At 39.1% G+C, this 15,996-nt stretch overlaps 1 protein-coding gene across 5 annotated transcripts in view; it reads right to left on the bottom strand.

Moving 5' to 3' along the window:
- Positions 1–15,996, bottom strand: part of LOC142436721 (thyrotropin-releasing hormone-degrading ectoenzyme-like) — a 353,287-nt gene that overhangs the window by 86,998 nt on the left and 250,293 nt on the right. Inside the window, exon 10 of one of the 5 annotated variants that reach the window (XM_075540206.1) lies at positions 3,952–4,282. The exons of the other annotated variants lie outside the window; for them this stretch is intronic. Coding sequence (XP_075396321.1) covers positions 4,243–4,282 — 40 coding nt within the window. The 3' untranslated portion in view covers positions 3,952–4,242. Of the gene's footprint in view, positions 1–3,951; positions 4,283–15,996 lie in introns of those variants that run through there. 5 annotated transcript variants of the gene reach the window in all.

Below are 15,996 nucleotides of genomic sequence, written 5' to 3'. Positions count from 1 at the left end.
ATGAAATCTCCAAGTTGAGTTTTGAAAATTGGCATTTGGCTTCTGTGATCCCTGAAAAAATCTCTAAGTTTGTGTTTTCAGTCTTTGTCCACCATCATGCGGTGGGGATAGTCACAGTGATGGCCCACAGGAATTCAACCCTCGGTGTGTGTCGAGTTGGAATGAAGTCCTTGAAATCTGAACTTGTAAGCGTTAAGAATTAGGATCAGCATAAATGTGTTTCCCATACACAGGTTATTAGTTGACCCTCTTCCATGGTTTCTCTGACAGCAGTCATTCCTTAATGGAAATCTTTACTTCTCTACTGGATTTGATCAGAAATAAATAACATGATAAGTAAAGGTGTAAGCACAGGCTCATGGAATCAACAAAACGGGTAGCAGATGTCCAAAGCATATAACATGTGCAAGCCAAGCAGATAAGATATAGGGAAAAGAGAACATCAGAGTGGAAGGGAACTGGGAGCGACTAAATGAAACTAACATTTAAAAAAATGTTGAATGCAATAACAGTTATATTTTCTGGTTCATTTTGGACCCATCAGTTATAACTTCACAATCAGCTCTTATTGATCACATGAGAATGGTAGTCATCTGCACTACAATCAGGTGGCTCATGACATTATCCGATCCTGTACAAAGTTAACTTACACTTAGCGTCATGTTGAGCATACCCTTGAAATTGTACTATGGTATTTAGAACAGCCCTCGCTCCAGCTGGGAACCAACAGCAGTGGTTCAATGAACTAAGAAGATGCAGGATCACAGGACAGAAAGTGAATATGGACATTTTAAAGTATGATTTTAAGAAACAAGGATCATGGATATCTGGGAAGGGCTCACCACCAAACATTACAAAACAAAATAGTGAAATCTTTCCAAGTGACTTAAAAGTACTATTTCTTTTGACTACCTCAGGCCTTAATTTTTTTAGCTACCAATTTCCAAATAAAATGTTTGTGCTAATGCCTAAATTCAAATGTAAATTGCATTTGACAAATGCTAGTTTTTAATAAATTGCCTTTATTTTCAATTATTCAAATGCACTTGCTATGATAAAACCAAATTTTAAAAGCAACATAATTTAGCATCTTGGTAAATGAAATGAAAACAACTAAGTGGAGTACAAAGATAAAAGTTCACAGAATATAAAACAAAAAGGATTTGTGAACCCTTATAAAAAAACAATTCCAAAATTAAGTTCCTTCTTCAAATTAAATGAAGAGATTTATTTCATTATACACTCAGGCTTAATGGGTTCAAATCATTGGACTAGTATAGCTAGTGCTAAAGTTATTAATAGAAATACATCATAATCTGTTCCAAATGCTACATACAGTCCTGGCTGTAGTAAAATAATAGTAATAATGTTGAAGAAAGTGCAACTATTTCAGTATCTGAAATAGCCACCTCCGCAGATTCCATTAGAACAGAAACACGGCTCCTACTTGTGGAATCATTTTCCTTCTAATGATGCAAACTATTTGACTGATCAAGGGCCAACTTATGGCAGTATCACAGTGAGCCATTGAAAATGTGTCCGAAACTTCTGGATAATAAACAAACAAGTTTCACTAGTCAGGATCTATTTTTAGAGACAAAGCAAATGGTAAAAATGATAAGGCATGGCTACTGTATTCTCCATGGCTTTGCATATTGTTTTATTTGCAAAGCAGTCAGTTTTAAGCCATCCAATTCTCAATTTTCTATGGGCAGATTTAGCAATCGGTGAGACTCAAATAGGAATGAGAAACAGGGGAAGAGTTCAATGAACAGAGATCATATTTTGGGTCTTAGCATAACTCACAAACTGAAAACATGGGGTGGGGGTGTCATGAAGTACATATTTATTTTAGAAATATATATATAGTGAAAATTGCTCTGATGGAATGAATGATGCCTCAAATGGGCTTCCACACAGAAGGAATGGGTACAGAGGGTGGTGGATTAAAGGAGGCACACCTGAGTTAACTATTACTGATGCAGAGGGATGGATGCAAAAGAGTTCACTACATCTTCTGTCAGCTTTTTCATATATTTGAAATTCTTCATAATAAAATGTTAGACTGTCGAGTGGGAAGTAGTTCTAAGCTTTCTGTGTATGCCGGGAGTAGGTATCATGATGTCATCCTAAGGCATATGTTTAAAAGCATTTGATGAATATTATCTTCAAGAAAGTCAATCACCCACTTTGGCTCCAGCCGTTGTGTCGGGAGAGTGAGCATCATAGAGTTCCAATTTAATAAAAGAAGGTATTCATGCATAGAGGGAGTGTTTGAGTAGAGGCCCAAGGTCCGTCCGCCACCTTAATACTTGACCTATAAATATCGACACAAAGATCTATTTCCCCAACCTCCTATATATATTTGCATGTACATGTCTTTGTCTAGACCTCCATGAATGCCCTTTGACTCCTAGCTCTTTCCTCCATCTCCCTTGACCTTCCTCCTGCCCTACTACCATGCTTCATTGCCACCTGGGCTAGAGTATACCTCTTCTCTAAGCAACCTTACCCTTGATGCCCGGCTATCAAAAGAGATAGTGACTGGGGTCTTAAAGGCTTGAAGATAAACAAGCGGCCATCTAGCTCAGAAGCAACAAAGTCCACATGGAAGAACACACCAGCCTGTGTGATCGAGTGGTCCCAAAGGGATCAGTTACCAGGCATCAAAGAACAAAAAATCATATCATTGACTGCACACCTCCATGATAGGATCGCTGAAGACAAATGGGTGCACAAGCAAATGTGGTGAAGAAAGCTGATGGTGCCCGGCTATCAAAAGAGATAGTGTCTGGGGTCTTAAAGGCTTGAAGGTGAACAAGCGGCCATCTCGCTCAGAAACAAATAAGCCCACATGGAAGAAGCACACCGACCAGTGCGATCACGAGGTGCCCAAGGGACCAGATATAAGGCATCATGCAAAAAAAAAAAAGATATAAGTGTGTGTATGTATGTGTATATATGTGTATATGTATATATGTATGTGTATATATATATTATATTAAATGAAGGGGGAAGTGCAGAGTGGAGACCCAAGGCCCAAGTGTCGGCCAATGGAGATCCCCTCATAGAGGGGCTTAGGAGAGGAGATGGGTTAATTAGGGTGTGAGGTAGTATCGATGAAGAACACAGCTTTCCCCCAGATCCTGGATGCTTCCTCCCCCCAACTACCATGATCCGAATTCTACCTTGCAGGGCTGGATAGGACAGAGGCTGTACACTGGTACATATGAGGGTTAGAGATACAGGGAATCCAGGGTGGATGATACCTTCAGGACCAAGGGCGTGAGGGACGATGCTGGGAGAGTGGAGGGTGAGTGGGTTGGAAAGGGGGAACTGATTACAAGGATCCACATGTGACCTCTTCCCTGGGAGAGGGACAGCAGAGAAGGGGGGAAGGGAGACCCCGAATAGGGCAAGATATGATGAAATAACGAGGTATAAATTACCAAGGGCATATGAGCGAGGGGGGAAAAGGGAGGGAGGGGGGGAAAAAAAGAGGACCTGATGCAACGGGCTTAAGTGGAGAGCAAATGCCTTGAGAATGATTGGGGCAGGGAATGTATGGATGTGCTTTATACAATTGATGTATGTATATGTATGGATTGTGGTAAGAGTTGTTGGAGTCCCTAATAAAATGTAAAAGAAGAAAAGAGAAAAAAATGACTAGGGCAAAGACTGTACAGATGTGCTTTATACAATTGATGTATGTATATGTATGAACTGTGAAAAGAATTGTATCAGCCCCAATAAATTGTTAAAAAAAAAAAAAAGAAAGTCAATCATTTCAATCTTGCTTTCCTCCTTGACAAAATGGGCAAATGATATTTTGCTCTCATGGTCATTCTAAGGGTTAAAAAATCACAAACAGAGGAGTATTTCTTATATAAACTGTACAGCGCCTTAAGGCTGAAGGAGCAGAACTAGAACTTCTGTGACCATGTGCTCTCCATCTGCATTCTGACCTTGATTTGTTCCCTGCACTGAGCTACTAAACTCGTGGGTAGATCCCAGCACATCCATTCCCTGCTTAGGGACAAATTACCAAATGGTAGTGTAATTGCCATGGGAAAATTATGACTCTGTTCTGAATTATCTCCATCATAAATCCAAAACCAGTCAAACAAGCTCTGTCACCAGAGCGACAGGCCTGCTCTATAGTGACAAGAGTCCCACATACAAGTGCCCATAAATCCGTGAGTACCACCGCCCTCCAACGTCATCCTGAAGCAGGCGTTCACGTCAGATGCGGAAAGCCAGGCTGGCAGCATGTTGGGCACCACTGTGGAAACAATGCAAATGAGGTGATAGACAGCCGTCAGCAAGAGAAAGCCCCTTCATCTGCCTCTTGTCGACTGTACACGTGGCTGCAGGAAGCTGTTTGTTTGCTTCTGCATATTTTTCTACTGCACTGAAGGGGGAGGGGAGAGGGCGTATTACAATTAAGAAGCTTAATAGGCACTCGGGTCTCTTTCTTTTAACTTGAATCATTTCTGTTACTAGAGGTATAAAAGCCTGTCGAAGAAATAAACTTCTCTCAAGCAATCACAGTGAGGGACATGACAAGGACCAGAGAAGGACACATCTTTGTACGAGTCCTTATTTTCTTCTCTAGTCTTGGGGGAATGTTCATCTTGACTTAACAGAGAGATGAAACATCGACTATAATTCCTCATGATGTACAGAGGTATTTTCCTGCCTCTCAGAATGTTATACTCTATTTCAAATTAGAGTTAAAAGCCACCCAATCCCATTGCAGATGAAATGTGGGCAGTAAAAAAGATTTTTTCTATGGGAGAGCGAGGCGGGACATCAACTAAAAGGCGGGTTCTGTTGAAAAGCTAGCTGGGCTACCCTGAATTCAGCGGTGAGGAGGAAGGTATGCTGGGTAGTTTTTGTTTGTTTTGACACTTTGCTCTCTTTCTTCAGGGGTTCAAGTACAGAGAAAGGGTAAAGGTACACCCATGGCTGAGCTGTGACATGTACACAGTAGACGCTGCACTGAAACAATGCTATGAAGTTACTTGAGAACTTACACCTGCAAAGGACTTTGTATTTATACCTCACCATTTTATATTCTTAGAATTATTATACACTGGAATAGTGTTTAAATCAAATCAAATTAAGCAAAAAATACATGAAGTTTCTCTATCACCTGGAGATTTTTTTTCTAGGTAACAGTAACTAAGAGACAATTTATAAATCTCTCCAGGCAAAGAGGGATGAAGGGAAATTGCTTTCTCTAGCAAGAGTTTGCACTAGACTACAAAACTAACGGTTGATATTTCAACCCACTCAGCACAGCCATGAAGAAAACTACGGCGACCTGTTTTTGTACCATCGATGGAGGTGAGAAAATTGCTCTCTGACCAGCGGAATGGCAACATCTCTACTGTATCTCAATTTAACATACAATTTTGTTTCTGAAAATACACTATTTATATAGAAATTTTATTAAATTGGGGATCTTTAGGTTAGGAATATAAACCATAAGCTTTCTTTGATTTTTCTTTAATGCTGATGATATTCAAATAAAGTTTAGGAAAGAGTAATGATTATGATGTTCTAACTCAATGATGAATAACAATTCAAGGACATTAATGGTATGGATTTACTATTTTCTATCAGTGACACTCATTAATTAAAATAATCATCCTTCGTTACTATCTGAAAATTATCCCTCATTACCATTTGTAAGAGGTAATTTTCTAAAGTAGAAGCATCAATAAAATAACAAAGAATGACAAAAATACAATCTAACAACAGTGATATGTGCTCATATTCTAAATATGAAAATCCAAATAAGTATATATCTTTTTAAAATTATCAAAATATCTTATATTTTCCTGAAATAATGGTATATAATTCAAGATTATTAATGAAGTTGCAAGTCACATGAAATTGAAAAGATGAGGGGGTGTAGGGAGGGAGGGGAAAAACGAGGACATGATGCCAGGGGCTTAAGTGGAGAGCAAATATTTTAAGAATGATGAGGGCAATGAATGTACAAATGTGCTTTACCAATTGATGTATGCATGGATTTTGATAAGAATTTTATGAGTCCCTAATAAAACGATTAATAAAAAAAAGAAATTGAAAAGGTGAGAAAATACCGTCAAGTTAACTGAATCATATTTATAAAAGGTCTAAAATATAAATTTAAAACAAAACAATATCATTATTATTTAACACACAACACTGGAAAAACAATAATTTTTATAAGACTCTTATAGTAATAAGAAAAAAGATGACTGATAAAATAGTTCATTAAAAATTATAGTTTTAAGAAAAAAATGCAAAATTCATAGAACCTAAGTGGCTAAAAATCACCATAACACGTAGACTCACTGTTATTTTGTTCTAAAAGAAAATATCTCAATTAAAATATTATAAAAGAATCAATTTATTCTTTCTTACCTGATTTATCAGTAGTTTAACCAGTATCCACTGAATCCTACAAGCATTATGAATAAGCCAGGTATTTACACTTTCTATAATATCTCTTGTCTTTATGGAGCTTTATTTATTGACTTTTAAATTTCTTTCTTGGTATAAAATTTTATTTTCATTGTTCCAAAGGACAGCATTGATTCTGCAGCTCCGGGAGATGCACATATCTGATCAGAGCACACAGGAGCAGATGAAGGGGCAGGAGGAGAGAGTGGAACACAGCCTGGCCCACCAGGCCGTGAGGATGATATTCCTGAGTAGAGCAGCCAATCCACAGAGAGGACAACATGGCTAGCCCCACTACGAGACATAATGCCCCTCAGTGACCAAGGGTGATACAGGGGACAGCACCGGAGACACAGTGTGTGAATTGCACCTGACCTGATCCCACCACACTGAGGCAAAGCACTGGGGGAGTGCAGCAGAACAGCAAGAGAATGGAGAGGCAAGGTCCCCAGGGAATGCTGAAAGTGGACTTTGGGGCCAGGGCGTGGTACCCCAACAGACTGGACTGGAAAACGCTCCTAAGGGCCAGCAAATGATCCCTGAACTAACTACAACCTTTTCTCTTGAGAACTGTTTTGTTCTGTTCTTTGTCAGTGTTTTTTTTTTGTTGTTGTTGTTTTGTCTGGTTGTATACTGTTGCTCTGTTTTCCTCTTTCTTGTTTTCGTGCACGTTAGAGTCTCCACAGGTCTGTCTGAATAGGACAGGCAGGATGAACTATCTGGAGGAAAAACAACGGGACCGACAGTTCCGGGGGGACTTGGGGTGGGGGGGTAGGGGGGTAAGGAAGTGGTGTTCACAAACACAGGGACAAGGGAACAACATGGGACCCAAAATGGTAGCGGGGGGGGGGGGGAGTGGCAGGCCTGGTGGGTAATGATCAAGGGTAAGGTTGCGTAGAGAAGAGGTATACTCTAACCCAGGTGGTGACGAAGCATGGTAGTAGGGCAGGAGGAAAGTCAAGGGAGATGGAGGAAAGAGCTAGGAGTCAAAGGGCATTTATGGAGGTCTAGACAAAGACATGTACATGCAAATATATATAGGAGGATAGGGAAATAGATCTATGTGTCTATATTTATAGGTTAAGTATTAAGGTGGCGGAAGGACCTTGGGCCTCTACTCAAACACTCCCTCAATGCATGAATATTTTCTTTTATTAAATTGGAACTCTATGATGCTCACTCTCCCGACACAACTGCTGGAGCCAAAGTCGGTGAACAAGTAAATGTGGTGAAGAAAGCTGATGGTACCCGGCTATCAAAAGAGATAGTGGCTGGGGTCTTAAAGGCTTGAAGATAAACAAGCGGCCATCTAGCTCAGAAGTAACAAAGTCCACATGGAAGAACACACCAGCCTGTGTGATCAAGTGGTCCCAAGGGATCAGTTAACAGGCATCAAAGAACAAAAAATCATATCATTGGCTGCACACCTCCATGATAGGATCGCTGAAGACAAATGGGTGCATAAGCAAATGTGGTGAAGAAAGCGGATGGTGCCCAGCTATCAAAAGAGATAGTGTCTGGGGTCTTAAAGGCTTGAAGGTGAACAAGAGGCCATCTAGCTCAGAAGCAAAAAAGCCCACATGGAAGAAGCACACCAGCCAGTGCAATCACGAGGTGCCAAAGGGACGAGGTCTAAGGCATCATGCAAAAAAAAAAAATGATGTGTGTATATGTATATATATGTGTGTGTATGTATGTATGTATATACATACCATATTGAATGAAGGGGGAAGTGGAGACCCAAGGCCCAAGTGTCGGCCAATGGAGATCCCCTTATAGAGGGGTTTAGGAGAGTAGATGGGTCAATCAGGATGCGAGGTAGTACCGATGAAGAATACAGCTTTCCCCCAGATCCTGGGTGCTTCTTGCCCCCAACTACCATGATCTGAATTCTACCTTGCAGGGCTGGATAGGGCAGAGGTTGTACACAGGTACATATGAGGGCTGGAGGCACAGGGAATCCAGGGTGGATGATACCTTCAGGACCAAGGGTGTGAGGGGCGATGCTGGGAGAGTGGAGGGTGAGTGGGTTGGAAAGGGGGAACTTATTACAAGGATCCACATGTGACCTCCTCCCTGGGAGAGGGACGGCAGAGAAGGGGGGTAAGGGAGACTCCGGACAGGGCAATATATGACAAAATAACAATGTATAAATTACCAAGGGCACATTAGGGAAGGGGGAGCGGGGAGGGAGGGGAAAAAAAAAAAGGACCTGATGCAAAGGGCTTAAGTGGAGAGCAAATGCTTTGAGAATGATTGGGGCAGGGAATGTATGGATGTGCTTTATACAATTGTATGTATATGTATGGATTGTGATAAGAATTGTATGAGCCCCTAATAAAATGTAAAAATAAATAAAGACTTAAAGAAATAAATTTTAAAAATTTATTTTCATTGTAAGCTTTAAATTGGAGTTTCATAATTCAATGACTCAAGGATGCCATCAGTTTTTCTGATATGTGATAATGTGATTACACGTATGATCATGTATCTACTGGAATTTTTTTGCTAATAAACATCTGAGTAAGCCTGAATGTTCCTTTTTCTTCATCCTAAAATCCAGTGTGTTCAACAGAAAATATCTTACTTTTAATCCTCTTATTTTGTTTTCTAAAACACCTGGTACCCTTTCAATATACATATGTACATACTTATTGTAAGAACACTGAGCTTCCAGGTATTAAATGTCTTTACCATTTGTATCTCCTCTTCATCTGACATTTCCAGAATTATCAAGTGTGTTGCACACACACAAATGATGCCTGTTTACATAGTCATTGCATAATGATGATTACCTATTTCCTATTTAATTTATCTCAACTATCAGAGACATACTCTATATATCCTTTTGGTGTTCCTTGTGCTTATAGTATTCTTAGATTTTATATGATTCTCTTCTAATGCTAGATCAATTTTATTCTCCTTATCAGAGTATTTAATTTTTCTATCCTTGCTTCAAACTCTCATTTTTGCTTTTTTAAATAGTTTTATTAGGGGCTCATACAACTCTTATCTCAATCCATACATACATCAATTGTGTAAAGCACATTTGTACATTCATTGCCCTCATCATTCTCAAAACATTTGCTCTCCACTTAAGCCCCTGGCATCAGGTCATCTTTTCCCACCCTCCCCACTACCCCCTCCCTCATGAACACTTGATAATTTATAAATTATTATTTTCTCATATCTTGCCCTGTCTGACGTTTCCCTTCACCCACTTTTCTGTTGTCTATCCCCCAGGGAGGAGGACACATGTAGATCCTTGAAATCGGTTCCCCCTTTACAACCCACCCTCCCTCTACGGTCCCAGTATTACCACTCATACCACTGGTCCTGCAGGGATCATTTGCCCTGAATTCCCTGTGCTTCCAGTTCCTATCTGTGCCAGTGTACAACCTCTGGTCTAGCCAGACAGACTTGCAAGGGAGAATTTGGATCATGATAGTTGGCGGGGGGGGGGGGGGCAGGGAGGGAGGAAGTATTTAGGAACTAGAGGAAAGTTGTATTTTTCATCAGTTCTACATTACACCTTGACTGGATCGTCTTCCCCCCTCCCCCCAGACTCCTCTGCAAGTGGATGTCCAGTGGCCGACAAATGGGCTTTGGGTCTCCACTCCGTGCTCCCCACCTCATTCACTATGGTAAAATTTTTGTTCTGATGATGCCTGATCCCTTCAACACCTCGTGATTGCACAGGCTGGTGTGCTTCTTCCATGTGGGCTTTGTTGCTTCTGAGCTAGATGGCCACTTGTTTACCTTCAAGCCTTTAAGACACCAGATGCTATATCTTTTGATAGCTGGGCACCATCAGCTTTCTTGCCACATTTGCTTATGCACCCATTTTTCTTCAGCGATGGTACCATGGAGGTGAGCACACAATGATATGATTGTTTGTTCTTTGATGCCTGATACTTGATCCCTTCAGCACCTCGTGATCACACAGGCTGGTGTGCTTTTCCATGTGGGTTTTTTTTGCTTTTGAGCTAGATGGCCCCATGTTTACCTTCAAGCTTTTAAGACCCCAGACGCTATATCTTTTGATAGCTGGGCACCACAAACTCTCATTTTAATCTCTTAGAATTAAGAGAGGGATACATTTAACATGTTCTGCATGACATTTGTAGTTGTGCTGAATCATGATTTTAGCTCTCCTTGTTAATAATTTTCCCCATAGTTGCTAGGTTTTTATGCTAGTTTATGCTTAAATATCCTTTGTATTTGACGGGGAAAGTCTTATTCAATAGAAGTGGTTGCTGAACAATTATGGCTAAAGAGCAATCATGTAGAATAGTTTGAAGCCAATGCAGTTTACATCAAGGGTGTTATTTCAGACCTAGTTCTAATCAAATCAACGGTTCCATCTGTTTAGAGGCATATTTCTGCTCCATAGTCCCATTTCAGAATATGCTGGAAAGCTGTGTGATTCACAGTTCAACCCTGTGTATTGCAGGTTATCACGGTGGTGATTTAGCATGTAATTGTTTCTCTCCAGCTGTCTCAATTAATGGTTGCCAAGTCAATTGCCATATACACACTTCTTCCACATTCCACCATTTTTGCACCCTTTTTCTTGTAAAAATATGGGGTTTGTAAATCTCTTACAGGCTTGACTGCTTCCTGCTCTTCCATGTGTAGAAAGATTTCACCATGTAGTCCATCAAGATTTCATTCTTCCACACAAGGCCTTCTACTCCTGGAGACCTCGGTGCTCAGTAAACTATAGAGAGGAGACCCATAGATTCTTGTATCTATTCTCAGAATCCTTTTGACATTTTGACTAGAATTCACTGTATTTTCAGTCGTTCTCTTTTTTTTTGGTCTGTTTTGATAGCTTATAGTTTTTGGTGCCTGTGTATGAGCGTAGCAAAAATATTTGTTTTCTCTTTTCCATTTATTTTGTCACTAACGGTGAGTCATGGGGTAAGTAGAAGAGAACAAAATCATGTAGCATTTCACTTCCCATAACTGAAGTCCTTAAAAGGCAAATAATCAAACCACTACATATATTTTAAAAGTGAAGCTAATAATAATTCTATGAAATTTGTACCAAAATTAGCACACTCATATATTCTGGTAGCACATTCAGTTGGTATGAATCAGCTGACTCTTTACCAAAAATCATTTCTCTTTTCATCGGGAGGAAATAATGAAACTTCAGTTTTAAAACTTCCTTTAAAATAAATGATACCATGTGATTATTGCCTACATGAGTCTTTACCATGTGATTTCTGTGTATTGTTTTTTGTTTTGTTTTAACTACATGACTGTTCTCATGTGAGACTTTGGGTCTCTGCTCAAGCCCTGCCTCAACACAAGAACACTTTGTTCTAACAACCTGGAATTCTGTGAGGCTCACCCTCCTGGTGTAATGCTGAAGTCAAAATGGGTGCATAAGCAAATATGGTGAAAAAAAGCTGACGGTGATCAGCTATCAAAAGATACAGCATCTGTGGTCTTAAAGGCTTGAAGTTAAACAAGCAGCCATCTAGCAGAGAAGTAACCAATCCACATGGAAAAAGCACACCAGCCTGTGTGATCACGAGGTGTCAATAGGATCAGGTAACAAGTATCAAAAGACCCAAAATAAGCAACAAAAAATGTGTTGAGAACAAAGGGGGTCAGAGCAGAGACCCAAAACCTATCTGTAGACAATAGGACAGATCCTCACAATAGGGTCCCAAGAAAGGGAGGAGTCAACAAGGGGGTAGGAGAGCACTGGTGAAACACACAATATTCCTCTGGTTCCTTGAGGCTTACTTATCCCCAACTATCATGACCCCAGTCCTGCCTTTCACTGTGGGCCAGATCACAGCATGAACACAGGTACAGATAAGACCTCATGACACACTGGATCCAGGTCAGATGAAACCATCAGAGACAGAAATGAGAGTAGCGATACCAGGGTGGTAGGGAGAACATGAGGAGAGGTGGGAGGTAGGGGGGACCAGTCACAATGATTGATACATAAACCCTCACCCCCAGGGGAATAAACAGCAGAAACCATTGGTGTAAGATATAAAAATAATAATTATTTATAATTTATCAAGGGTCATGGGAGGGGAAGAGGGGGAAGGAGGGAAAAAAGAGGAGCTGATACCAAGGGTTGTAATAGAAACTAAATGTTTAGAAAATGATGATGGCAACATACGTACAAATATGCTTGATACAATTCATGTACGGATTGTTATAAGAGCTGTGAGAGCTTCCAATAAAATGATCTTAAAACAACAACAGCATAAAAACCCCACATGCTTGTTCTCATGTGAGTCTCTTTTAAGCTGCTGTATTAACAACTACCAGATGTTTCTTCGTGTCTGATGTCCTTCTAGCTGGTTGGAATGGAGACAATACATCCCAACGAACTTTTGGAGTGACTTGTTAGCAGTCATTCCTGGAAGAAAGTCTACATGACCCATAAATAGATCCAAGAATGGATATGGAGCTCCCCCTTAATCCTAGCTCTAATCTAAGATCAATTAGTTCTCATGACATGACCCTGTAAGATACTTGTCCTAAAGAAGAAAGCAAAGAAGATATGGTGCTATACCAAAGTGTGGTGAAGAAATTTGATAGTGCCTGGCTATCAGCTAGAATGGCATCTGGGGTCTTAAAGGCTTGTTTCCAAACAAGCAGCCATCTAAGTGAGATGTCAACTAAATCCACAAGGACGAAGCACACCAACACCCGTGCCCTAAGGACTGTAAATTATATAATCCAAAGCAAAAGGAGGGAATGATATCAGAACTTACATTGTGAGATTCAGGTTTGCAGAAGGCGACAGATGACAACATATTTTTGAGATCTATAACTAAGCCTCCAGTGAATTCCCTCTAACCATAATAAACTGGATACAAAGAGAGAGTACTGGAGAGGTGACATAGCAGATTAAACTGACAAACCTCACTTGAATGATTAAAACCTTATCACTTGATCTGGTTTCAATATTTTCTGTTTATTTGTTTGCATATTGAAGTTTATCTCTGAAGTATTCTGTTATCATGGGTAGCCTTAAGGAACCTTTGTAATATGTTTTTCAGTATATGAAACCGGGATTGATGAACCTGTAGAAACAAAATTAGAATAAGGGTCCCTGGGGTAAACAGTGGGGAAGTTGGGGTAAAGGGGAAGCAAATATCAAGAGGTTCATGAAGGACAAAAGTGTTTTGAAACTGATGGTGGTAGCAATTGCATAATACTGCTTGATGTGACTAAACTATGGAATGGTATAATGTCTGGATTAGTTACTAATAAAATGGTTTGGGGAAAAATAAACAAAAATCTAAACAATAGTTTACCTTGACTAGTAAATAATTTATGCTTTCAATAATGTGTTCTTTTGAGACATATATGAGATCAAACTGACAAGTGCAGCATGGAAAATTAGATAGGAATCTTAGGGCAAGTGGACTCCAGTTCGTGGGGGAAGAATAACTTGTGTGAGTGCAGAAGAGAAACACCCCACCCAAAGCACGGGTGAAAACTTCATGCAACATGGAAACTAGATTGGAGAACCAGAGGACAACTAACGACAACATGGGTACCATATTAAATAGAATGTGACCAAACAATGCCATTGCTCAATTTGTGTGGAAAGTCTCAGAATGTAACCAAGCTTCTTTTGTAAATTTTCTTCAAGAACCCAATAAAATAGCAAAAAATGGACTCAAATGATAAAACATGGGTGTACATTAAAAAGAAATACACCCTAAGAAATTTACACTGAAGTAAACTAAAGTATAATGGTATAATATGAACTAACTATTTACCTGGCCTCCAAACCTGAGCTCAGTGTTATGGTGTACCTCCCCAGCATGCCATGCTTGACTGAGGATGTAGTTTGGTCATACATATATTCCTTAATATGCTTTACTAGCAAAAAAATAGATTGAGCACTTATAGTGGCTGGGATGTAGTGAATGTTTTGAATTAAACAAACTTATGGCATAGATACTGTATTAGCGATATATTATAGACAGAGGAATTTAGGATCAAAGAATTCAATAACTTGCTCACAGTCACATGTCACTGGAGCTGAGAATTAATACTCCTATTTAATTATGGAGCTTGTGCTCTTCACGAATATAATTTCTCAAAACTAAAAATTAAAACACAAGAGCAGTTATGAGGGCAGGAACTTTGGTTGTTTTACTGGCTGTTTTATTCTTTGCTATTTACTCTTGTGTCTATACTAATTTCTGGCACATAGTGTTTATTAAATATTTGGTGAACATATGAAATGTAACACTGTTGAAAGAACATTTTGAAGCAAAATTTCATCCTATCCTATATGTATTTTCAACCCGCATGTATTTCCAGTTGTACAGGCTAAAACTACCATATAGTTGCAATATACTGCTAACGAACTTTGTATTACAGAATTCAGTATTTGTAAATTATTCTTAGTAACAAGCATCAAACACTAAAATTAAAAAGGTCAACACACTAAAACCATTTGGAGAACTTCTAATGCTTCCCACTATTTTCATTTTGCCTGTTTGTAAAGAAGCTCTCATATTACTTATTTGTGAGAATACACAATTTATTTCAAACTCACTATTTACATTGGTAAACTGAATAATACATATATATCACAAGGTAATAGTAAATACAGACTAATTACATGAATATAAAATACTTTATTAGCTTATATGCTTTTTATAGTTTCATAATGATTAATAAAGGACACATTTTTACTTTACCTTTGGCATATAGTTGAAGTTGGAAAATTTCTTAATATTTCTGCTTCAAACATTTGTAACTTCATATTGTTGGATGTGATAATTATTTAATACAGAATTTATAGAATTCACATGTTTTCAATACTTATCTTCAGTGACATTTTCCTCCATTAGGAAAACAACTTAAATTTATGTACTAAACATCAGCTTTTGTGCTCAAATTTTAAATTTCTCTATCTGTGCTCATATGACAACAGTATGTCAAAACTAATCTTCCTGAGACTAAATATGGTAATTTCATCATGGCATGAACTAAGTACCATGACTCTGTTATATATCTACTTTTATCATTCTACATTCAAATACCATGACTCTGTTATATATCTACTTTTATCATTCTACATTCCATCTATCATCCATCTATCTATCTATCCAGCTACTTCCCTACCAAACCTACCCACATATGTACACACTTACCTACCTACCAACTCCCTAATATTTACACTACATATATAATTTATTGAAAACCACAGGTGCCTGGGTCTAATGAAGCTCAAATTTTTATGTGTATTTCTCCGCTCGTCACCCTTATAAGAAATAATAATCTATTAATATCAAGATCCAACAGAAGCCAGGAACATTTAAAAAATGGAATCAGGCACCTTAAGAAAGTAAAAGCAGAGTGGGCTGGGAATGCAGCTCGCGAGTTGCTCTGCTCAGTGACCACATGCCTGTAATAGCATTCACTACCCACTGAAAGAGGAGAAGGAGCAGCTTCTTCCATAGACCATGGATAAAATTCATGATCTGCCCTAGGCGTCTGCAATTAACTTCCAATACATTGGTGACTTGGAATGCA

Source organism: Tenrec ecaudatus, unplaced genomic scaffold (genome assembly GCF_050624435.1).
Source record: "Tenrec ecaudatus isolate mTenEca1 unplaced genomic scaffold, mTenEca1.hap1 Scaffold_549, whole genome shotgun sequence".
Classification (NCBI taxonomy): Eukaryota; Metazoa; Chordata; class Mammalia; order Afrosoricida; family Tenrecidae; genus Tenrec; species Tenrec ecaudatus.
This window is presented reverse-complemented; position numbering and strand designations above follow the sequence as displayed.